General features: G+C 37.9%; 1 protein-coding gene across 2 annotated transcripts in view; it reads right to left on the reverse strand.

Annotated features, from left to right (window-relative positions):
- dnah9 (dynein, axonemal, heavy chain 9) overlaps positions 1 to 17,877 on the reverse strand; it is a 612,810-nt gene that overhangs the window by 560,730 nt on the left and 34,203 nt on the right. For both annotated transcript variants that reach the window (XM_033984465.1, XM_033984463.1), the window contains exons 19-24: positions 14,157 to 14,318; positions 13,262 to 13,484; positions 10,972 to 11,138; positions 7,799 to 7,942; positions 4,721 to 4,880; positions 2,737 to 2,892 (exon numbers count right to left, since the gene is read on the reverse strand). In XM_033984465.1, coding sequence (XP_033840356.1) covers positions 2,737 to 2,892; positions 4,721 to 4,880; positions 7,799 to 7,942; positions 10,972 to 11,138; positions 13,262 to 13,484; positions 14,157 to 14,318 — 1,012 coding nt within the window. The remainder of the gene's footprint in view (positions 1 to 2,736; positions 2,893 to 4,720; positions 4,881 to 7,798; positions 7,943 to 10,971; positions 11,139 to 13,261; positions 13,485 to 14,156; positions 14,319 to 17,877) is intronic.

The raw sequence follows: 17,877 nt of genomic DNA on the forward strand, positions 1-17,877 counted from the left end.
CATACACACACACATTTTATATATATATATATATATATATATATATATATATATATATATATATATATATATATTTCAGTTGCCTTGAACCCAGAAGTGACAATCACACTTAACCCGATTATGTTTTGTAGAAAATTATATTGTATTGTCTAACTGCACCTTGTCCTTTGTATTTTGCATTTATCAAAGGGACAATACATTAAAAACAACAAGGAAAAAAAAAAGAAAAAAAAGCGAATTTTCATCCTTAGTCGCCTGCTGAGCCAATGCCAGTAAAGGTCGGATTCATACTCACTCTCATGGCATACCCACATAGCATTAGCACATCTATTTACAGGTCGACATATATACAATTATTATTGCAAAAGAAGCTTTTCAGTTGGCTCAGGTTCTGTTTTGTGGAGAGTTCTGTGGATTATCCAGTAGCCATGATTTAAGTTGATAAGGGGAGGAGCAGAGTGTGGGCAGCTCACATATGCTACTTGTATGGGTTGAGTTAAAAATTTTAGTATCTTGAAAACTTACTCTGCTGGCAGAAAATCATGCTTCAAATGAAACTGAAATATAGTGACATTTTTGTTTGGGAGATATGCATAGTAAATTAATCTGACAAATTTGCAGTATAATCTTTAAAATTGTGTATAAAGTGATAATTCAGTTGCCCAGCAAATACAGAATGATATCTCTCTTTTTATACACATTGATCAGTCTTGTCTCCATGTCCTCCACTGTCTCTCAAATTCAGGCAAACATGTCCAACATGTTCAGCCCCCTGTGATTTTTCCTTTATTTTCTTCCAATACTGCAGACCATGCATGTCCCTAACTGCTAATCCACCTATTTGAAAACAGGGAGATTCACCAGTGACCAGACTCACATCTTTGTAAAGTATTCTGTTTGTATACTATATCCCAGGTAAATATTTCTGCAATTCTGTGATTAATTTCTTGAAAATAAATTATAATAAAAAGTAGCCAAAAAAACAAAACAAAAACAAAACTGAGCCAATTCTTTTTTTTTCTTTTTTTTTTGTGATAAATTGCTGCCTGAATCATCATTTTTTTGTTAAATGAAAATATGATTAAACTGTACAGTTTTCCACAGCAATTGTCCATCTTTGAAAAAGAGTTGGAGTTAGTTTGTTGTGCTGACGTTTTTGCTGGACGTGTGCAGTGGGCTTGGATGCTATCTTATGCAAGGAAACAAGTGTAAGTTGTGCTCTAAGATTACTACAATTGGTAGTCCTCCTCAAAAACTGTATCAGCAGTCACTACACTTAAAAAAAATAAATAAAAATAAAAATAAATACAACTAAATAACAACTAGATACTGATCAGTACTGAGACTAGCATCAAGACTACGTGCTCATTTTTACTAATACTAAAAACGACAATGTTGATACTACTTCACACTACTTCCTGAACAGTCTAGAGTTGAATTAATCTTTATCAGTACAAGACCACAATATTATTTAAAAGTATCATATTTTACATAGTTTTAGAGTTTGTACAGTTTTATATAGAGACATGAACATCACAAGAAATAGACAGCAAGATATTACTATAATATCAAATGCTTTCTATAACTTTCTTTGTGAATTGAAAGTTTACTGGGCATGTTCTTTACTTGTTTCCAAGGCAATGATTTAGCAGCCCATATTTGGATTTAACGCAATCAAAGCTAAAGCCAGTGCTAAAATGAGAATCGATTAGAGGCAGTCTAACCAGGCCAAATAGACACCCATTGCAGCAAAAGGCTCCCTGTTGTGGGGAACTTGCTCCAACAAAACAAGAGGGGTTGCAAGTTAATTACCACCTGTGTTCTGTGATTTAGCATTTTCACACAAAATGCTATAAAAGCGTAGTAATTTAGCCTGTGTATTACATTTGCACAAACTAAGCTGCTGGTAAGTACAAACAAGTCTTCTCTGATCTCCTTAGAGCTGAACAAACAGGCCCAGACAGGCTGCAGCCAGAGACAACAACATTAAGCAAATTGGACAGAACTATTTTGTGTGTGTCTACATTCCTATTTTGGTCATTTTGTTAAAAATTGTAATGTAGAATACTTTAAAGTGACCCTCTTAAGCAAAATCAGCTTTATACAATTTTTAACCATGTTATTGTTTCCCCTTCTCATTTCCCCTCTCAAAGTTAACCATCGGAGGTGCCTACAGCATGCAGCACCTTGTGATGAAATGTCTTTTTAGATCAATATTGCAATTTAAAATGCCCAAATAATAATAATAATAATAATAATAATAATACTATATCTCAGTGAGGTTTCTCAGTGGCTTTACAATTTTGTGCATTATTCATTCACTCCACATTCTGTGTGGCATAAGCTACTATTGTAGCCACAGCTGCTCTGGGGCAGGCTGACGCAAGTGGGGCTGTCAATCTGCGCTATTGGCCCCTCCGACCGCCATCAATACACGTGCACACATCAGTCATCTATGTGCAATGCGGATGAAGTGCCTTGCATAAGGAAACAACAGCTTTGCCCCACATTGGCACATGGAATTTCCAGCAGCCTCCCATCCAAGTACAAACCAGACCTTGCCTTGCTTAGCTTCTGAGATCTGATGAGATCAGCCTTTGGCAAGAAAGTTTAGTCACAAATGATATTTGTGTTATAACATAAGAATCCACAGATGTCATCGATTATAAATATATAGCAAACAGACATAATATGTCTGCTTTAAACAGTGTTAATAAGCAGAAAAGAGCTTGAGACCTGGTCCATGGTGAAGTGCACCCCAGTGACTTGGATGAGCTGGTGCCAGTGTCGTGGGCGGATGGCAGGATTCTGCAACTCGGCCACAGCTCGTAGAGAGGTGAGCAGGTTCTTCACTTCACTATCCAAATAAGTAAAGGCATCCCAGCAACGCACCTTACAAATATAAACACATTGCAAAAAACTTTAGAGCCTGGCACAAAAGGTTCATAATATATACAGCCAATGGTGGATTCATGGAATATCTATCAGGTGGCAAACCCTTAGGCCTGCCATGACAACAAATTTTAAAGTATGATATATTCCATCCATTTTCTTCCGCTTATCCGGGGCCAGGTCATGGGGGTAGCAGTCTAAGCAGGGACTCCCAGACTTCTCTCACCCCAGACACATCCTCCAGCTCCTCCGGTGGGACCCCAAGGCATTCCCAGGCCAGCTGAGAGACAGTCCCTACAGCGTGTCCTGGGTCTTCCCCAGGGCCTCCTCCCAGTGAGACATGCCCAGAACACTTACAATGCTACTGAAAAATAATACACAATAAACATTACTACAGAAACTACTGTATGCCAGTGATACAATAACAATAAAGCAGAATAATCAGAGTAAATCTTTTTCTTTACTATTATTATTATAATTTTTTTTTTTTTTACAGTATCAGGTGTGTGCTACAACAAATAAACAGAATGAACCAATCCTGGAAGTTACTTTTTCTTCCCTGTACAGCTAAAAAAAATTTAATAAATTAACCACTATTGCAACAAAAATATAAACAATAAATACTGAGCCCCTAAATACATTGTTCCAGCTATCATTTATTGAGGGCTGTCACGATAACAAATTTGAAGCATGATATATTGCTACAGAGAAATATTGTGACAAACAATAATACAGAAACTAATATCACCAGTACAGCATTTTTAAATGGACAGTATCATTAAAAGGCATGAACTGCAACACATAAATACCTGAATAAACCAGTAATGAGCCACAGAAGTTATTTATCCAGCCCTCTACAGCTCAAATCTCACATTACATAAAAATGGCAAAAAATCTCCCCACTATTGCAAAGAAATTGTATACATGATAAATATTGAGCTCCAAAATATATTGTTTCAGCTTTCATGTACTGAACGTTAAGTCAATATAGTAATTATTGTGACAGGCTGATTGATATAGTAATTATTGTGGCAGGCTTAAGGACCCTCCAATAGAAAATGTAATCAAAACTTTACAGAGCTTTTAAAACTGGTAACAACACCTAATTGTTGTGGTTGGTTCTTGGTTCTGTACTAAGGAATAGCATATAGTTTTATTGCCTTTAACAAAGATACCGCATCTACTACCAAAACACTAAGGTTACACCGTTTCTTCTGAACCTTTAGGAAAAAATCTGGATCCCCACCCTACATATAACTAAGTGGACTGTAAAGAAGAAGACTATATAAAGAAATAAACTAAGGTAGTGTGATGTCACCCATAACGTTCGGCTCCAGTCAAATGTCAGTCGAGGCTAGCAGTTATAGGGGAAAAATTGAAGCAGAGTTGCATATTTGGAATTTCGGCCTCAAATATAGTAACCAAGGAGCCAATCAGTATCGAGGCTGTTGAAATTAGTGCCCCAGTGTTGCTATCACCTCTGGTGATAGCAACACTGTCAATCAAACATGTTCTTAGTGGGAGAGACTCCAGCGAAAGAGGGCAGCCTATTGGTCTGTTGTTGATGTAGGGACAAAATAGCTAAATAAAAACGCCAGGGCCATGTAGAGTGGGTTAATTCAAACATTTTAAGGTCAGAATGATGAGACTGACAGCAGCAGTTACACAGAGAGGGGCGACGTGTTTCCACAGAAAGTGAAATAAAGTCGATTGAGTGGGAAGTGCTTAATTCCTATTTAGAACACGGCGGCTAGGAGGTTAGCTAGGTCCATTTATATATACTATAGTATGATACCTAGACACATGAATCCAGGTTGTATATGCACACCTCTTTGTCCAGGCCACGGATGTCTTTGGAGAAGCGCTTGCACTCCAACTCCATGTCCTCCACCTGGATGTCTCTCCAAGGGCTGGTCTTCCATGCTGCTATGCTGGAGTCCACCACACTAATCATGTCCCACAGTTCTTTGAGGAGGACAGCTTCACGCCTAGGGTGCAGTGAGAACCAGATGGTGATTGTGAAAAGAGTCTGGTACACACGTGGACAAAATTGTTGGTACCCTTCGGTTAATGAAAGAAAAACTCACAATGAAATAACTTGAATCTGACAAAAGTAATAATAAATAAAAATTCTATAATATTTAACCAATGAAATTCAAACATTGCTTTTCAACCATTCTTCAACAGAATTACTTAAAAAAATAAACTCATGAAACGGGTCTGGACAAAAATGATGGTACCCCTAGAAAAGACTGAAGATAATGTGACCAAAGGGACATGTTAATCCAAAGTGTCCACTAATTAGCATCACAGGTGTCTACGATCTTGTAATCAGTCAGTGGGCCTATATATTGGGCTACAGGTCATCACTGTGCTATTTGGTGACATGGGCTGTGTCTCAATTCGCCAAATGCACCCTTCAAGGGTCCTTACGAAGTACTCTTCAAAAGTGTAGTTTGAAGGTTCCGGTCGAGAATATGCCCTCCTCAGTGTAGCCGCCATCTTGCTGAAGTGGGACAGGCCTACACCATGGACCGCACTTCCACCGCTGTCTTTGAGCGTACGATACGTACATTACGTACGTTATTTTTAATGATTTATTATTTAATAGAAAAAAAGTCAAGATGTCATCGTCACAGCCGTTTCTTTCTGTTTAGATTGAATATCAATATGCAAATATAACATTCGAGGTGATTTTTTTACTCAATTGTAGCTACTTCATAACTTAAACAAAATATACCTTGTGAAAACGTAATAACAGAGACAGAGGTAACAATATCATTTCTACATTCATAGTCTATAAACCAGAGAACACTGATTAGTTGTACATATAGTGGGATATTGCAGTTTAATGGTTCGGTATTTTGGCCAGTGGCTACACCACTTTAATAACAGTAGAGGGCGCTGTTTCCCTTCTATGCCGTGCCAGTTATTTTCATCTGATTATTATAGGTATTTTCTAGCAGTGCAGCGCTACATCAAGCTAGTATCTTGATTTACTAACACGAAGGTAAATGACACGTGCCCACGAGGGGGTGCAGACCTATGGAATGTACGGAACTCATGAAGATTTTGTGTACGTCTCAGGACTCTCTTCTGTCCTTTCCTGAGAGTCTGTTGCTTCATTGTTCACATTACCTGTGTGGAACTCATTAAACCCTTCTGACTTTATGTTTCAGTCTCTTGGTCTTTGACGCTTACAATAGAAACGAACATTCTTACATTATTCTTATTGCAGTAAAAATTTCTAATGATAATAATGTCTTCTTATTGTCTAGCAATAACTGCACATTCCTTTATTCCATGTAACTCCTTTTTAATCATCAAACACACTGTACAGATCTTTATTCAGATTTAACAGTTTCATGTTGCTCTGTTGTAGATGAGGTAAACCAGTACGAACATTTGAACGTATATTGCGCAACGGACTCCATTTTCTTCTCTTTTTTGCGTAGTTGCAGTGCATGACGGGATATAGAAGTGCGTGAAGTGTGCATGGATGCAGGCTTCGGTTACGTCCGATCTCCACGGAAACGGTGCAAAGGGAAGGGCAGGTTTGTCGGCCGCATTCAGTAGGGTGGGGGTTGAAATGGGACAGCCCTTGTCGCGCCGGAAATTACGTCACTGCCCTTCCAATGGTGATTCTAAGGCCAGGTGGGCGAATTGGGACACAGCCACGGTGTGTACCACACTCAACATGGACCAGAGGAAGCAAAGGAAAGAGTTGTCTCAGAAGATTAGAAAGAAAATTATAGACAAGCATGTTAAAGGTAAAGGCTATAAGACCATCTCCAAGCAGCTTGATGTTCCTGTGACTACAGTTGCACATATTATTCAGAAATTTAAGATCCATGGGAGCCAACCTCCCTGAACGTGGTCGCAGGAGGAAAACTGATGACAAATCAATATACAAATGGTAAAAAAAGAGTTCAGAAAAACTTGTAAAGAGATTAAAGGTGGACTTCAAGCTCAAGGAACATTAGTGTCAGATCGCACCATGCGTCATTGTTTGAGCCAAGGTCGACCTAATGGGAGACAACCATGGAGGACACCATTGTTGAAAACAAATTATAAAAAAGCCATATTGGAATTAGCCAAACTACATGTTGACAAGCCACAAAGCTTCTGGGAGAATGTCCTACGGACAGATGAGACAAAAATTGAACTTTTTGCCAAGGCATATCAGCTCTATGTTCACAGATAGAAAAATGAAGCATATCAAGAAAAGAACACTGTCCCCACTGTGAAACATGGAGGAGGCTCTGTTATGTTCTGGGGCTGCTTTGCTGCATCTGGCACAGGGTGTCTTGAATCTGTGCAGGGTACAGTGAAACTATCATGGGATTCTAGAGAGAAATGTGCAGGCCAGTGTCAGAAAGCTTGGTCTCAGTCACAGATCATGGGTCTTGTAACAGGACAATGACCTAAAATACACAAGAACTGCTAAGAGGAAAACATTGGACTATTCTAAAGTGGCCTTTTGTGAGCCCTGACCTAAATCCTATACAGCATCTTTGGAAGGAGCTGAAACATGCCATCTGGAAAAGGCACTCACTGAGACAAGTGGAACAGTTTTTCCCATGAGGAGTGGGCCAAAATACCTTCTGAGAGGTGCAGAAGTCTCATTGACAGTTACAGTAATTGCCTCAAAAGGTTGTGCAACAAAGTATTAAGTTCCTTAATTTTTGCCCAGGCCTGTTTCATTAGTTTTTTGGGGGTTTTTTTTATTAATTTTGTTGAAGCATGGTTGAAAAGCAATGCCTGACTTTCACTGGTTAAATTTCATTTTTATTTATTCTTACTTTTGTCAGATTCAAGGTATGTCTGTGACCATTGTGAGTTTTTCTTTCATTAACCGAGGGGTACCAACAATTTTGTCCATGTGTGTACATGGGCTGGGCTTTACCTGCACTGAAAAAGCTGTCTGTAGTCAGGGACACTGAGTTCAAACAGGCCGGCAGATTGCACTAGGGAGCCCATGACTGCCTCATGCTCCTGGATCTGCTGGTGGATGGAGTCCAGCAGCTGGTAGGGAGTTGGACAGTCAAACCTGGGCACAGTGTAGAGAGAGGTAGGCTAGTATCGTACTGGCAGATATCAATATGACTCTTTGATATCTGCATCGGCTGATATTGATACTCGAGACCAATAGCTGATACAGATTTTTATTTTATTTTTTCCACTGCCTGAGTCTCTTTATGCCCTTTTTGAGACAAATGTGTCAAAATGGAAATAGAAGAGTGTTACTTGGCTGCATGTTTACACAAACAGGTATGGGGGAGTCAGTCTAAGCAGGGACTTCCAGACTTCCCCACTCTAGACACTTCCGCCAACTCCTCTGGTGGCAGCCCAAGATGGTCCCAGGCCACCCGAGACACATAGCCCCATGCAGATTTATGATCTTCATACTGGGTTATGGCTAGAGTTAGGACTAATCATAATCAGAAAATAACCATTACCCTAAATGGTATCAGAGATGTGTCTTGTAATAACCATGTACTAGCCACAATTACATTTTTGAAAAGTCTTCACTGTACAGGCTCTAAATATAAACCTCTGGGTTACTGGGCACATGCCACTGCTCAAAATTACAATTTAGTTAGTTATTACATTTTGGTGGAAAAAAATCTCTGCGTTTTGCAATTAATCTCAAAATGTCATAACTTTTGCTTATTACATAACTCAGGACATTGTAACAAAATGTGATAATTTTATTACATTTTAGAGTTATCTCTCCATGTTTGAGTTAGGAATAAACATGGGAAATCAGCATTTCACTTTTATGAAGCAAAAAACTGTCTGAAGATGTAAGATGAGCCTCTACTCTGACAAGGTTGAAATCTTGGTTCGAAAGGGTGCGCTATGAATAAATATCTCTTGCTTTGACAAGTTAAGTCATGAAATTCCTGTTGGATTACACAGACATCTAGTCGACCCAAACAACCTCTGTTACTCTGACTTCATTATACAACCCCAATTCCAAAGAAGTTGGGACGCTGCTTAAAAAAAAGAAAGAATACAATGATTTGCAAATCCTTTTCAACCTATATTGAACTGAATAAACTACAAAGACATTTATGTATTATTCAAACTGATAAACTTTATTGTTTTTTATACAAATATTCACTCATTTTCAATTTCATTTCTGCAACATGTTTACCACTGTGTTACATCATCTTTCCTTTTAACAACAATAAATAAGCATTTGGGAACTGAGGACACTAATTGTTGAAGCTTTGCAGGAGTAATCTTTTCCCATTCTTGCTGAATCAGTTGCTCAGCAGTCCCGGGTCTCCGTTGTCATATTTTGTGCTTCATAATGTGCCACACATTTTCAATGGGAGACAGGTTTGGACTGCAGGCAGGCCAGTCCAGTACCCGCCCTCTTTTACTACGAAGCCACGCTGTTACACATGCAGAATGTGGCTTGGCATTGTCTTGCTGAAATAAGCGGGGACATCCCTGAAAAAGGCGTTGCTTGGATGGCAGCATATGTTGTCCAAAACCTGTATGTACCTTTCAGCATTAATGGTGCCTTCACAAATGTGCAGGTCATGGGTACTAACACACACCCATATCATCACAGATGCTGGCTTTTGAACTTTGCGCTGATAACAATCCAGATGGTACCTTTTTTCTTTGGCCCACAGGACATGATGTCCATGATTTCCAAAAATAATTTGAAATGTGGACTTGTCAGACCACAGCACACTGTTCCACTTTGCAACAGTCCATCTCAGGTGAGCTCAGGCCAAGAAAGAACAGCGTTTCTGGGTGTTGTTGATATATGGCTTTCGCTTTGCATGGTAGTTTTAACTTGCACTTGGAGATGTAGCGACGAACTGTGTTAACTGACAATGGTTTCTTGAAGTGTTCCAGAGCCCATGTGGTGATATCCTTCACACATTCATGTCTGTTTTAAATACAGCACCACCTGAGGGATCAAAGGTCACGGGCATTCAATGTTGGTTTTCAGCCCTGCCGAAGAGATTTCTCCAGATTCTCTGAGCCTTTTGATGATGTTATGGACCATAGATGATGAAATCCCTAAATCCCTTGCAATTGTACGTTGAGAAACATTGTTCTTAGGCTGTTGGACTATTTCCTAATGCAACTGTTCACAAAGTGGTGAACCTCACCCCATCCTTGCTTGTGAATGACTGAGCCCTTCGGGGACGCTCCTTTTATACCCAATCATGACATTCTCCTGTTTCCAGTTAACCTGTTCACCTGTGGAATGTTACAAACAGGTGTATTTATTTGCATAAAAATAATAAAGTTTATCATTTTTAACATTAAATACCATGTCTTTGTAGTTTATTCAATTTAATATAGGTTGAAAAGCATTTGCAAATCATTGTATTCTGTATTTTTTTTTTTTTTTTTTTTTCAAGCTTTACAGTGTCCCAACTTGTCTCATTTTACAACCCCAGTTCTCATCGGAACTGGGGTTGTAAAATAGTAAAATAGTCGTTCTACACACCCTGGCTTGGCCACAGCTCCCAGTGCTAACCACAGACAATTAAGCAAGATTTCCATGACATTAATGAGAAAATAATCAGTAGATTATTAGGTCACCAATTACACACATAACTAATAGGTAATTACACATTATGACATAGCATCTCTATGAATCTATAATCTTTATGTTGGAAAAGTGCTATCAGGGCGTGCTTAAAACTGACAAGTCTAATTGAATCCCATTATCAGGATAGACTGAAAGGAGGAGACAATCTTAGGCCTGTCACAATAATTACTATATTGAGATATCATTCAATATATGTTAGATGGAACAATCATTTTTGGGGGTCAGTGTTTATCGTGCAAACTTTTTCTTTATACGAGTGAGAACATGTATGTTATTTTTCTATACTACAATCAGATTTAAGCTGTGGCGGGTTGAATAAACTGAAGTGTTTCATTCTGCTGTTTATCTATGTGCAAAGTATAACAATGATCCACGGGTGTCATAGATTATAACTATATAGCTGAGACAAGCACAATATGTCTTCATTAAAATAAGTCTACTTTTTTACAATTGAGGCACTGAACCACTCCTACACTGAACAGTGCAGGTACCTGAAGGGCCCATCATGGCGGAAATGTTCTCTGAATATGTGCTGCTTTACGTCAAAGGAAGTGCACTGCCGCCGAAGACTTGCCACTTGGATTGCCTGCAGCGGCGCTACCTGCTGTTTGATTAGTGCAGTCTGTTTCTTCAGATTGTTCCACTTCTCTGGCAGTTCCTGGAGGCAAAAACAGATAGATACATCCATATTTGAGGAATATTAAAGCAGAACAAACAGGCAGGGAAGAGACAGGAAGAGCAGAAGATTTTTGGTAAGTAGACTTAATTATTTACATTTGATCAGAGGTTATAAAAAATATATTTGTAATTTCAATAATGTACATAATTAAGTTTCTAAGTAATCATGAGGCTTGAAACTACTACAAAAAATACAAGTGAGGACAAATGATGAAGCTATGATGCAGAGTGATACAAGAGCCACGAGAATCAGGAGCGGAGTGCACCAGCTGGTCATAAGACTAGTCCTGATGCTACGTTTGTTTGCATACAACTTTGACAACTAGCCTTATGCAATTCCTTCTAATAGATTAAAATTGCAACTCCATTAGATAATTGACATTACTAAACTTAAGAACCTTTGACGTATTTGGGAAAGAAGCATAAAATCTCTCGTTGAATGTGCAGCTACAACTGGGTGTAACTTGAGCTGGTGTACTCAGTGCCAATTAATTTCACTACATCAGATCTAGCTTAAACATCCTTTATTACACAAAATTGACTGTTGTGTTACCTCATTAAAAACATACAAATGGAGATGTGTTTATTTGTCATTCATACACAAATCTTGCATTTCTCCTGTTTGAGTTGTCTCGAACAGAAGGCGCTCTGTTCCACCTTGTGATGTCATTGGGTAATACTGGAAGTGGTCCACTGTGTTTTTAAACTCCATACAGCCTCACCAGAATGATTTGGATAATTTCAGCCCCAGAATTACTTATCTCTACTGAACCAAAGTTAAAAGGGTGACATTGATACATTGATTAAAGCTGTCTTGGGCTCTTTATACTCTAGACCAGGGGTGCTCAGACTTTTTCAGTATGTGAGCTACTTTTAAAATGATCATGTCTGAAAGATCTACCACCTAATACAAAAATGTTAAACATATATTTATTTGTAATGTATTATGAATTCTTATATGTACAGTGCATTTTGATGTACCTTGCACAACGTCATGAGATAATACTGCCCAACACAATTGAACTTCTTACATGTTCATAATTACTTGAATGATGATTACTGCTCTGATGACTTGCACTGAATGGAATCAGTGAGGGATGCATAGTTCGGGCAGTAGCTTCTGACAGCCAGCCAGGAGTAAAATTGCATTTTTCATTTGAAAGCGATAACAGAGCTAATCATGTTGATTACGGTTTTGTCTTTTTTATAGCCATAAAAATCATGTTAAAGGAAGTATCAGAATTTACTGCATTTTTTCACACAACTACTTCTATTTTACACATCCATCCGTATTTTTTCTTTTACGCATCGAATAAATGACTGGGAAAATCCCCGCAGCACCCGCGCTCTCATTCGTCACCTTCAAGGGATAACAGAGGCAGATTACCGTAATGACGGTAAAATATTTATATAGCCCCATGTCTCCACTTTGAGACGCCGTTTGAATTTACATGAGAGAACGACTGGTTGCGGAGTTACGCTGCTGGAAAGTCCACAACCGTGCTCTATCGGCGACGATAGGATCCGATGCTATAGGGTTAAACTAACTCGCACTTGTTTATGCGTGTGCAAGCGTCCATGATGTGACCTAGAGTCAGGTGTAATCTGACTGGTTGTCCTGTATATTAATCATGTGACTGGATGGATGACGGGACGTGATCTACCCAAAATGCCTTCGCAATCGACTGGTAGATCGCGATCGACGTAATGAACACCCCTGCTCTAGACTGAGGCACTTCTATTGTAAATAGTGTATTGTGTTCTCATGTTGTGTGTTTATGTCTGACTGGTGTAATGTCTAAATGTCTGTGTTTTCATATTGAATGTTTCATGTTTGCACCTGCCTTAGGACAATGGAAGAAATGTAGCTCCAGTGCTAACTCCGGCATATTTATGTGGAAACTTTTTTGTAGACGCATTGATTAATATGTACTGTCCCAATTCAAATCTTTTTTTTTTTTTTTTTAAGTGCAAGGATATTATGTGACTACGGTATATTGTTGAGTTGTCATGTGATGGTTAGGATGGGTTTACATAAGGAGGTTGCTTCAGCCCAAACCTGTTTTGGTTGCAACCAACAGAAATAGAAATGATTTTTAGTACCTCCAGCTCTTTGTAGACCACGTCAGGGAACTCCTGGTTGTAGCCTTGGAGAAGTGTGATGGTTTGCTGGATTGGCTCAAACATGGCATCCGTGGATCCCTGTCGGTCCTTGACAGCCAGCAGGTGAGACATGACCTCAACTAAGCCATCATAGTCTCCCTTATCCACACGCTGCACCAGGCCCTGCTCTGTGTCACTGATGAACTGCTTCAGCTCAGACAGGCTGCACATATGAGAGGAAGTGATGTGACATTCGAGGATGAGTCAGCTCTTTTGGTGTATGTAGCATCGATATACACCAAACTTTACAAGATATTAACAAAACAGAAGGATATATAATATATATATATATATATATATATATATATATATATATATATATATATATATATATATATATATATATATATATTTTTTAGGATTTTTTTAGGCAATTTAGTTTAACCAAATAAGATATTCAAAATGCACCCTTTAATTTGTTTCTAATACAACAACTAAATGAAGCAAGAAATTTAAACCTGGCTCCTTCTAATTTTGAGATTTAAATGTCCCAAAAATGATACATTTTGGCCATTTCTACAAATAAAATGCCATATTTTTATATGAACACATAACAGGATGAAAACCTTGTAATACTTTTTTAAATTTTCACATGTACACATTTCAAACTGATATATCTATATTTAAGGGTTTTTTTCCCCCCCCTACTGTGTCTCACCATACATTTTCCTGCAAGAATTCTCATTTTGAGGGCCAAAAAAATTTGCCTGAAGGCCGCATTTTAGGTTGAACACTCCTGAAGCAGTTACAAAATTAAAGTAAGTAAGGTAATTAAAGTAAGTCAAATGTGAAAATTGCAACTCCTTTTGGTTGAGTATATAGAAGATGTCCTCACCTGTTGATCACATGGCTCATGAGGTGCTGCTTGAACATGAAGCTCCACTTCTTCACTATGTTGAGCAGTGCAGTTTTCATTGGGTGAGCATCTACTCTCAGCCACCCATGAAACACGTGAATAGGCTGCAGACCCTGGATTTCCTCATAAATCTTTTCATACCTACATGACAGAAACCAATAATCAATTATTGAGAGAACTCTTTCGATCAAGTGAAAATGTCATTTGTTCCAAGGTATTATTACACAATTTTCTGATCTATGGTATAATGTTGTTCTCTCATCATAAATATACCTCAAGTTGTGTTTTGTTTCATTCACACATGTTTAACAAACATATCCTGCATATTTAGACTGAGTTCTTGTTGAGTTTTACAGTGTATGACATCGCAATTTGGAACAGTGTTTTCTGTTTGAAACAAGTTAGGACTACTCAAAAAATTTGATGAAACTGATCACATCAAAATTTTTGAGTAGAAAAAAATGCTGTTTTTGAGTTAACTGTCTTTTAGTACACATCCTAAAGGTTTAAGTAGTTTGTAATTATTTGTATTTTTTTTTTTTTAATCTTTTTCAACAAAAAACATAGTACACAGAACTTAAACATTTCATATTTAAGGAACTGAAAAGTTAACTGTTAAACAGTTAAACAGGGTTAAACAGACGATAGATTATTCATTTCTGAATTTATGAAAGCTTCATCCTTTTAAGAGCCCACAAAATCCTCAATATGTATCCATGCCTTCAACAACATTCACGTTTATCCATGGTTTGCTTTGGGTACGGAGACCCCTCCATAACCACAAGCACTGGGAGCGGGCATACACCATAAACTTGCGGCCCCTCTCAGCTCTGTTTGGCCTAAACTAAGCAATGTTCAATACTTGTTTGCACAAATGTTCCACGATGAATGGACAGTAACGTTTTTTCTAAGCTTCTCCTTAAAAAGGTGAAACCAATTTCTTTAACAAAGGTTTATGCCACTATTTGAAAATGTATTTGTTGCACACTTTATAAAAGCAATACCAAAATAACAAACGCTTCAGCAAATGTATTTTTATTTTTTAAAGACATGTTAACTACTTACCATATATGCAGACTCAATATCAAAATTTGTAGAACTTCAACCTCATGGAAAGACTGGGGCACATAACAATAGAAGACGTTCTAACTTTTACAACTCATTGTACACTCAAACATTTCAGTGTTAAAATTTATTTCAGTTAAACACAGGAAGTTTTTTCTTTATGGTAAAAACTTTGGGAGTCCTGGATCAAACATAAGTTTTCTTCACTCTTCTGAACATTATAACTTCTGGACTTCACAATGGGGAGAGGATATTTGGATGTCCCATGTTAACCACCATTCAGCAGGAACTCTTACTTTGAAACTAATTTAATGGGAAGGCCATCCAACAGACATACATGGACACTTGGACATGGCCACTTCATTCTTCAGGTATTATAATACAGCAACCAATTATTTTTAGGTAATGTGTATGGCTATTCAAATGTGAGGGAAAACAAAAAAAAAAGTATTTCAAGACTCAAATACAGAAATAGAAGACATTATAGAGAGACTTTCAGATGTAAAGATAATATTAGGAGGGGATTTCAGCTGTACACCAAATGATGATGATGAAGAATCCAAGCAAAAATATTAACTTGTATCTATCTGAGTTCATGAATGAGAGAGGGCTAATTGATATTTGGAGAACAAATAATCCACATACCAGAGAATTCACTTGGAAAAAATAGATTTGGTTACAATCCAGAATTGATCTTTGGCTTGTCTCTGAATCACTTTGACACTTACAATGCAAAACAGAGATTATTCCGTCAACAGATCACAAACTAATTAGACTTACCATGCATTTTCCAACAAGTAGATGTCCAGCCAACTGGAAACTAAATAACACTGAGATTTTGTTCTTTACATATTCACATATATTTTCATTTAGTAACAGTACTGCAATGTAGCTGAAATGGAAAGGGAATATTAAAAAAAACTGGGAGTTGTTAAAATTTGAACTGAGAAAATTACTTATGGAAACTGGAGCAAAACTTAAAAAAGGGGGGGAAAAATCCCTAAAGGTGGTAGAAATTCTATCAGAAATATATAAAGCTAAAGGGGCTTTCATATGCTCAAAAGCAAAATGGTTAGAAGAGGGTGAACAAAATTCTAATTACTTCTTTAAATTAGAAATCAAAGATAAAATAAAAATAGCACAAACAAACTAATCATTACTGATGTTACTGTAGATAACCAAAAAGAAATATCTAAGTCCTGTTAAGATTATTAGAAAAATGTATCCATATCCAATAAAAAATTGTGATTCACCAAATAGAGGCAAACATTTCAGAAGCTATCAAAAAGCTCAAGCTGAAAAAATCTTGTGGCACAGATGGACTAAACTCTGATTTTTATAGAACTTTTTCTACTGAGCTTTTTATTAAACGTGTTTTTAGAGAGTATCGATAATTGGTATCCTGTCAACCTATTTAATAACAATTACAAAATTTTAGCTATGTGCCTATTAGCTATTTCTATTTCAAATTTCAGCCAATTACATTAAGAATAGTGATCCTAAAGGAATATCCACTGCAGGAAGTGAAATATGTTTAAGTCAGCTTGCTAGCGACTTCAATTTTATTTAATTTTATTTCCCATTAACCTCTACAATTCACATACAATGCCATTCACTGACCATATGTTAATCACCTTTAACGTTAACCTCTCACTCTCCAAAGTCACCCTCCCCCGCTGCATTTCATTCCGTAACATCAAGGACATTAACACTGACACTTTCTCATCTGACATTAACAATTTCCCCAGTACAACCACTATTACATCTGCAGAAGACTTAGTTTCCCACTACAACAATAACCTCCATACCCTCCTGAACACCCATGCTCCCCTGAAAACCAGATCCATCTCTTTCTCCCGACAACTTAAAGCAACAGGACGACAATTAGAATGACTATACAATAAAACTGGACTCACTATTCACAAAGAAATGTACAATAACCATAACATATTATACAAGGATACTCTTTCTTCTGCCAAGTCTAACTACTACACTGGTCTAATTCAGTCGAACCAACATAACTCCAGGACTCTCTTCTCCCTTCTCAACAGCATCACTAAACCCCCTGACTCACTCCTCTACCACCTGCAATCCACCGACTTCTTTAACTCACTCATGTTATTCTTCACATCTAAGATCATCAACATCCACCAACACCTTACATCATGCGGAGCTGCAGTTTCTGGAGTAGACATCCGTGCCCCTCCATCATACCCCAGCACCACATTTTCTAGCTTTACCCTCCCCTCTGTCATGGACATTACAGAACTCATAAAAAAATCCAAACCCTCCACTTGTCCCCTTGACCCTCTCCCTACAGCCCTTGTCAAAACCTGTCTACCTGTACTAGCTCCCCTCATCACCAATATTATTCATTCCTCTCTCACCTCTGGCAGTTTTGAGTGATGAGGGAACCGTTGCACAGTCACTCCAATTCTTAAAGAAACCTGGTTTCAACAACCTCAGTCCCATTTCAAGCTTACCTTTCATCTCCAAAATCCTTGAAAAAAACGTTGCTCTCAACTACATGTCCACCTCAATAACAATCTCTATGAACAGTTTCAATCAGGCTTCCGACCCCTCCACAGCACAGAAACTGCACTCATAAAAATCACAAACGACCTCCTCATGGTAG

Source organism: Periophthalmus magnuspinnatus, chromosome 19, assembly GCF_009829125.3.
Source record: "Periophthalmus magnuspinnatus isolate fPerMag1 chromosome 19, fPerMag1.2.pri, whole genome shotgun sequence".
Classification (NCBI taxonomy): Eukaryota; Metazoa; Chordata; class Actinopteri; order Gobiiformes; family Gobiidae; genus Periophthalmus; species Periophthalmus magnuspinnatus.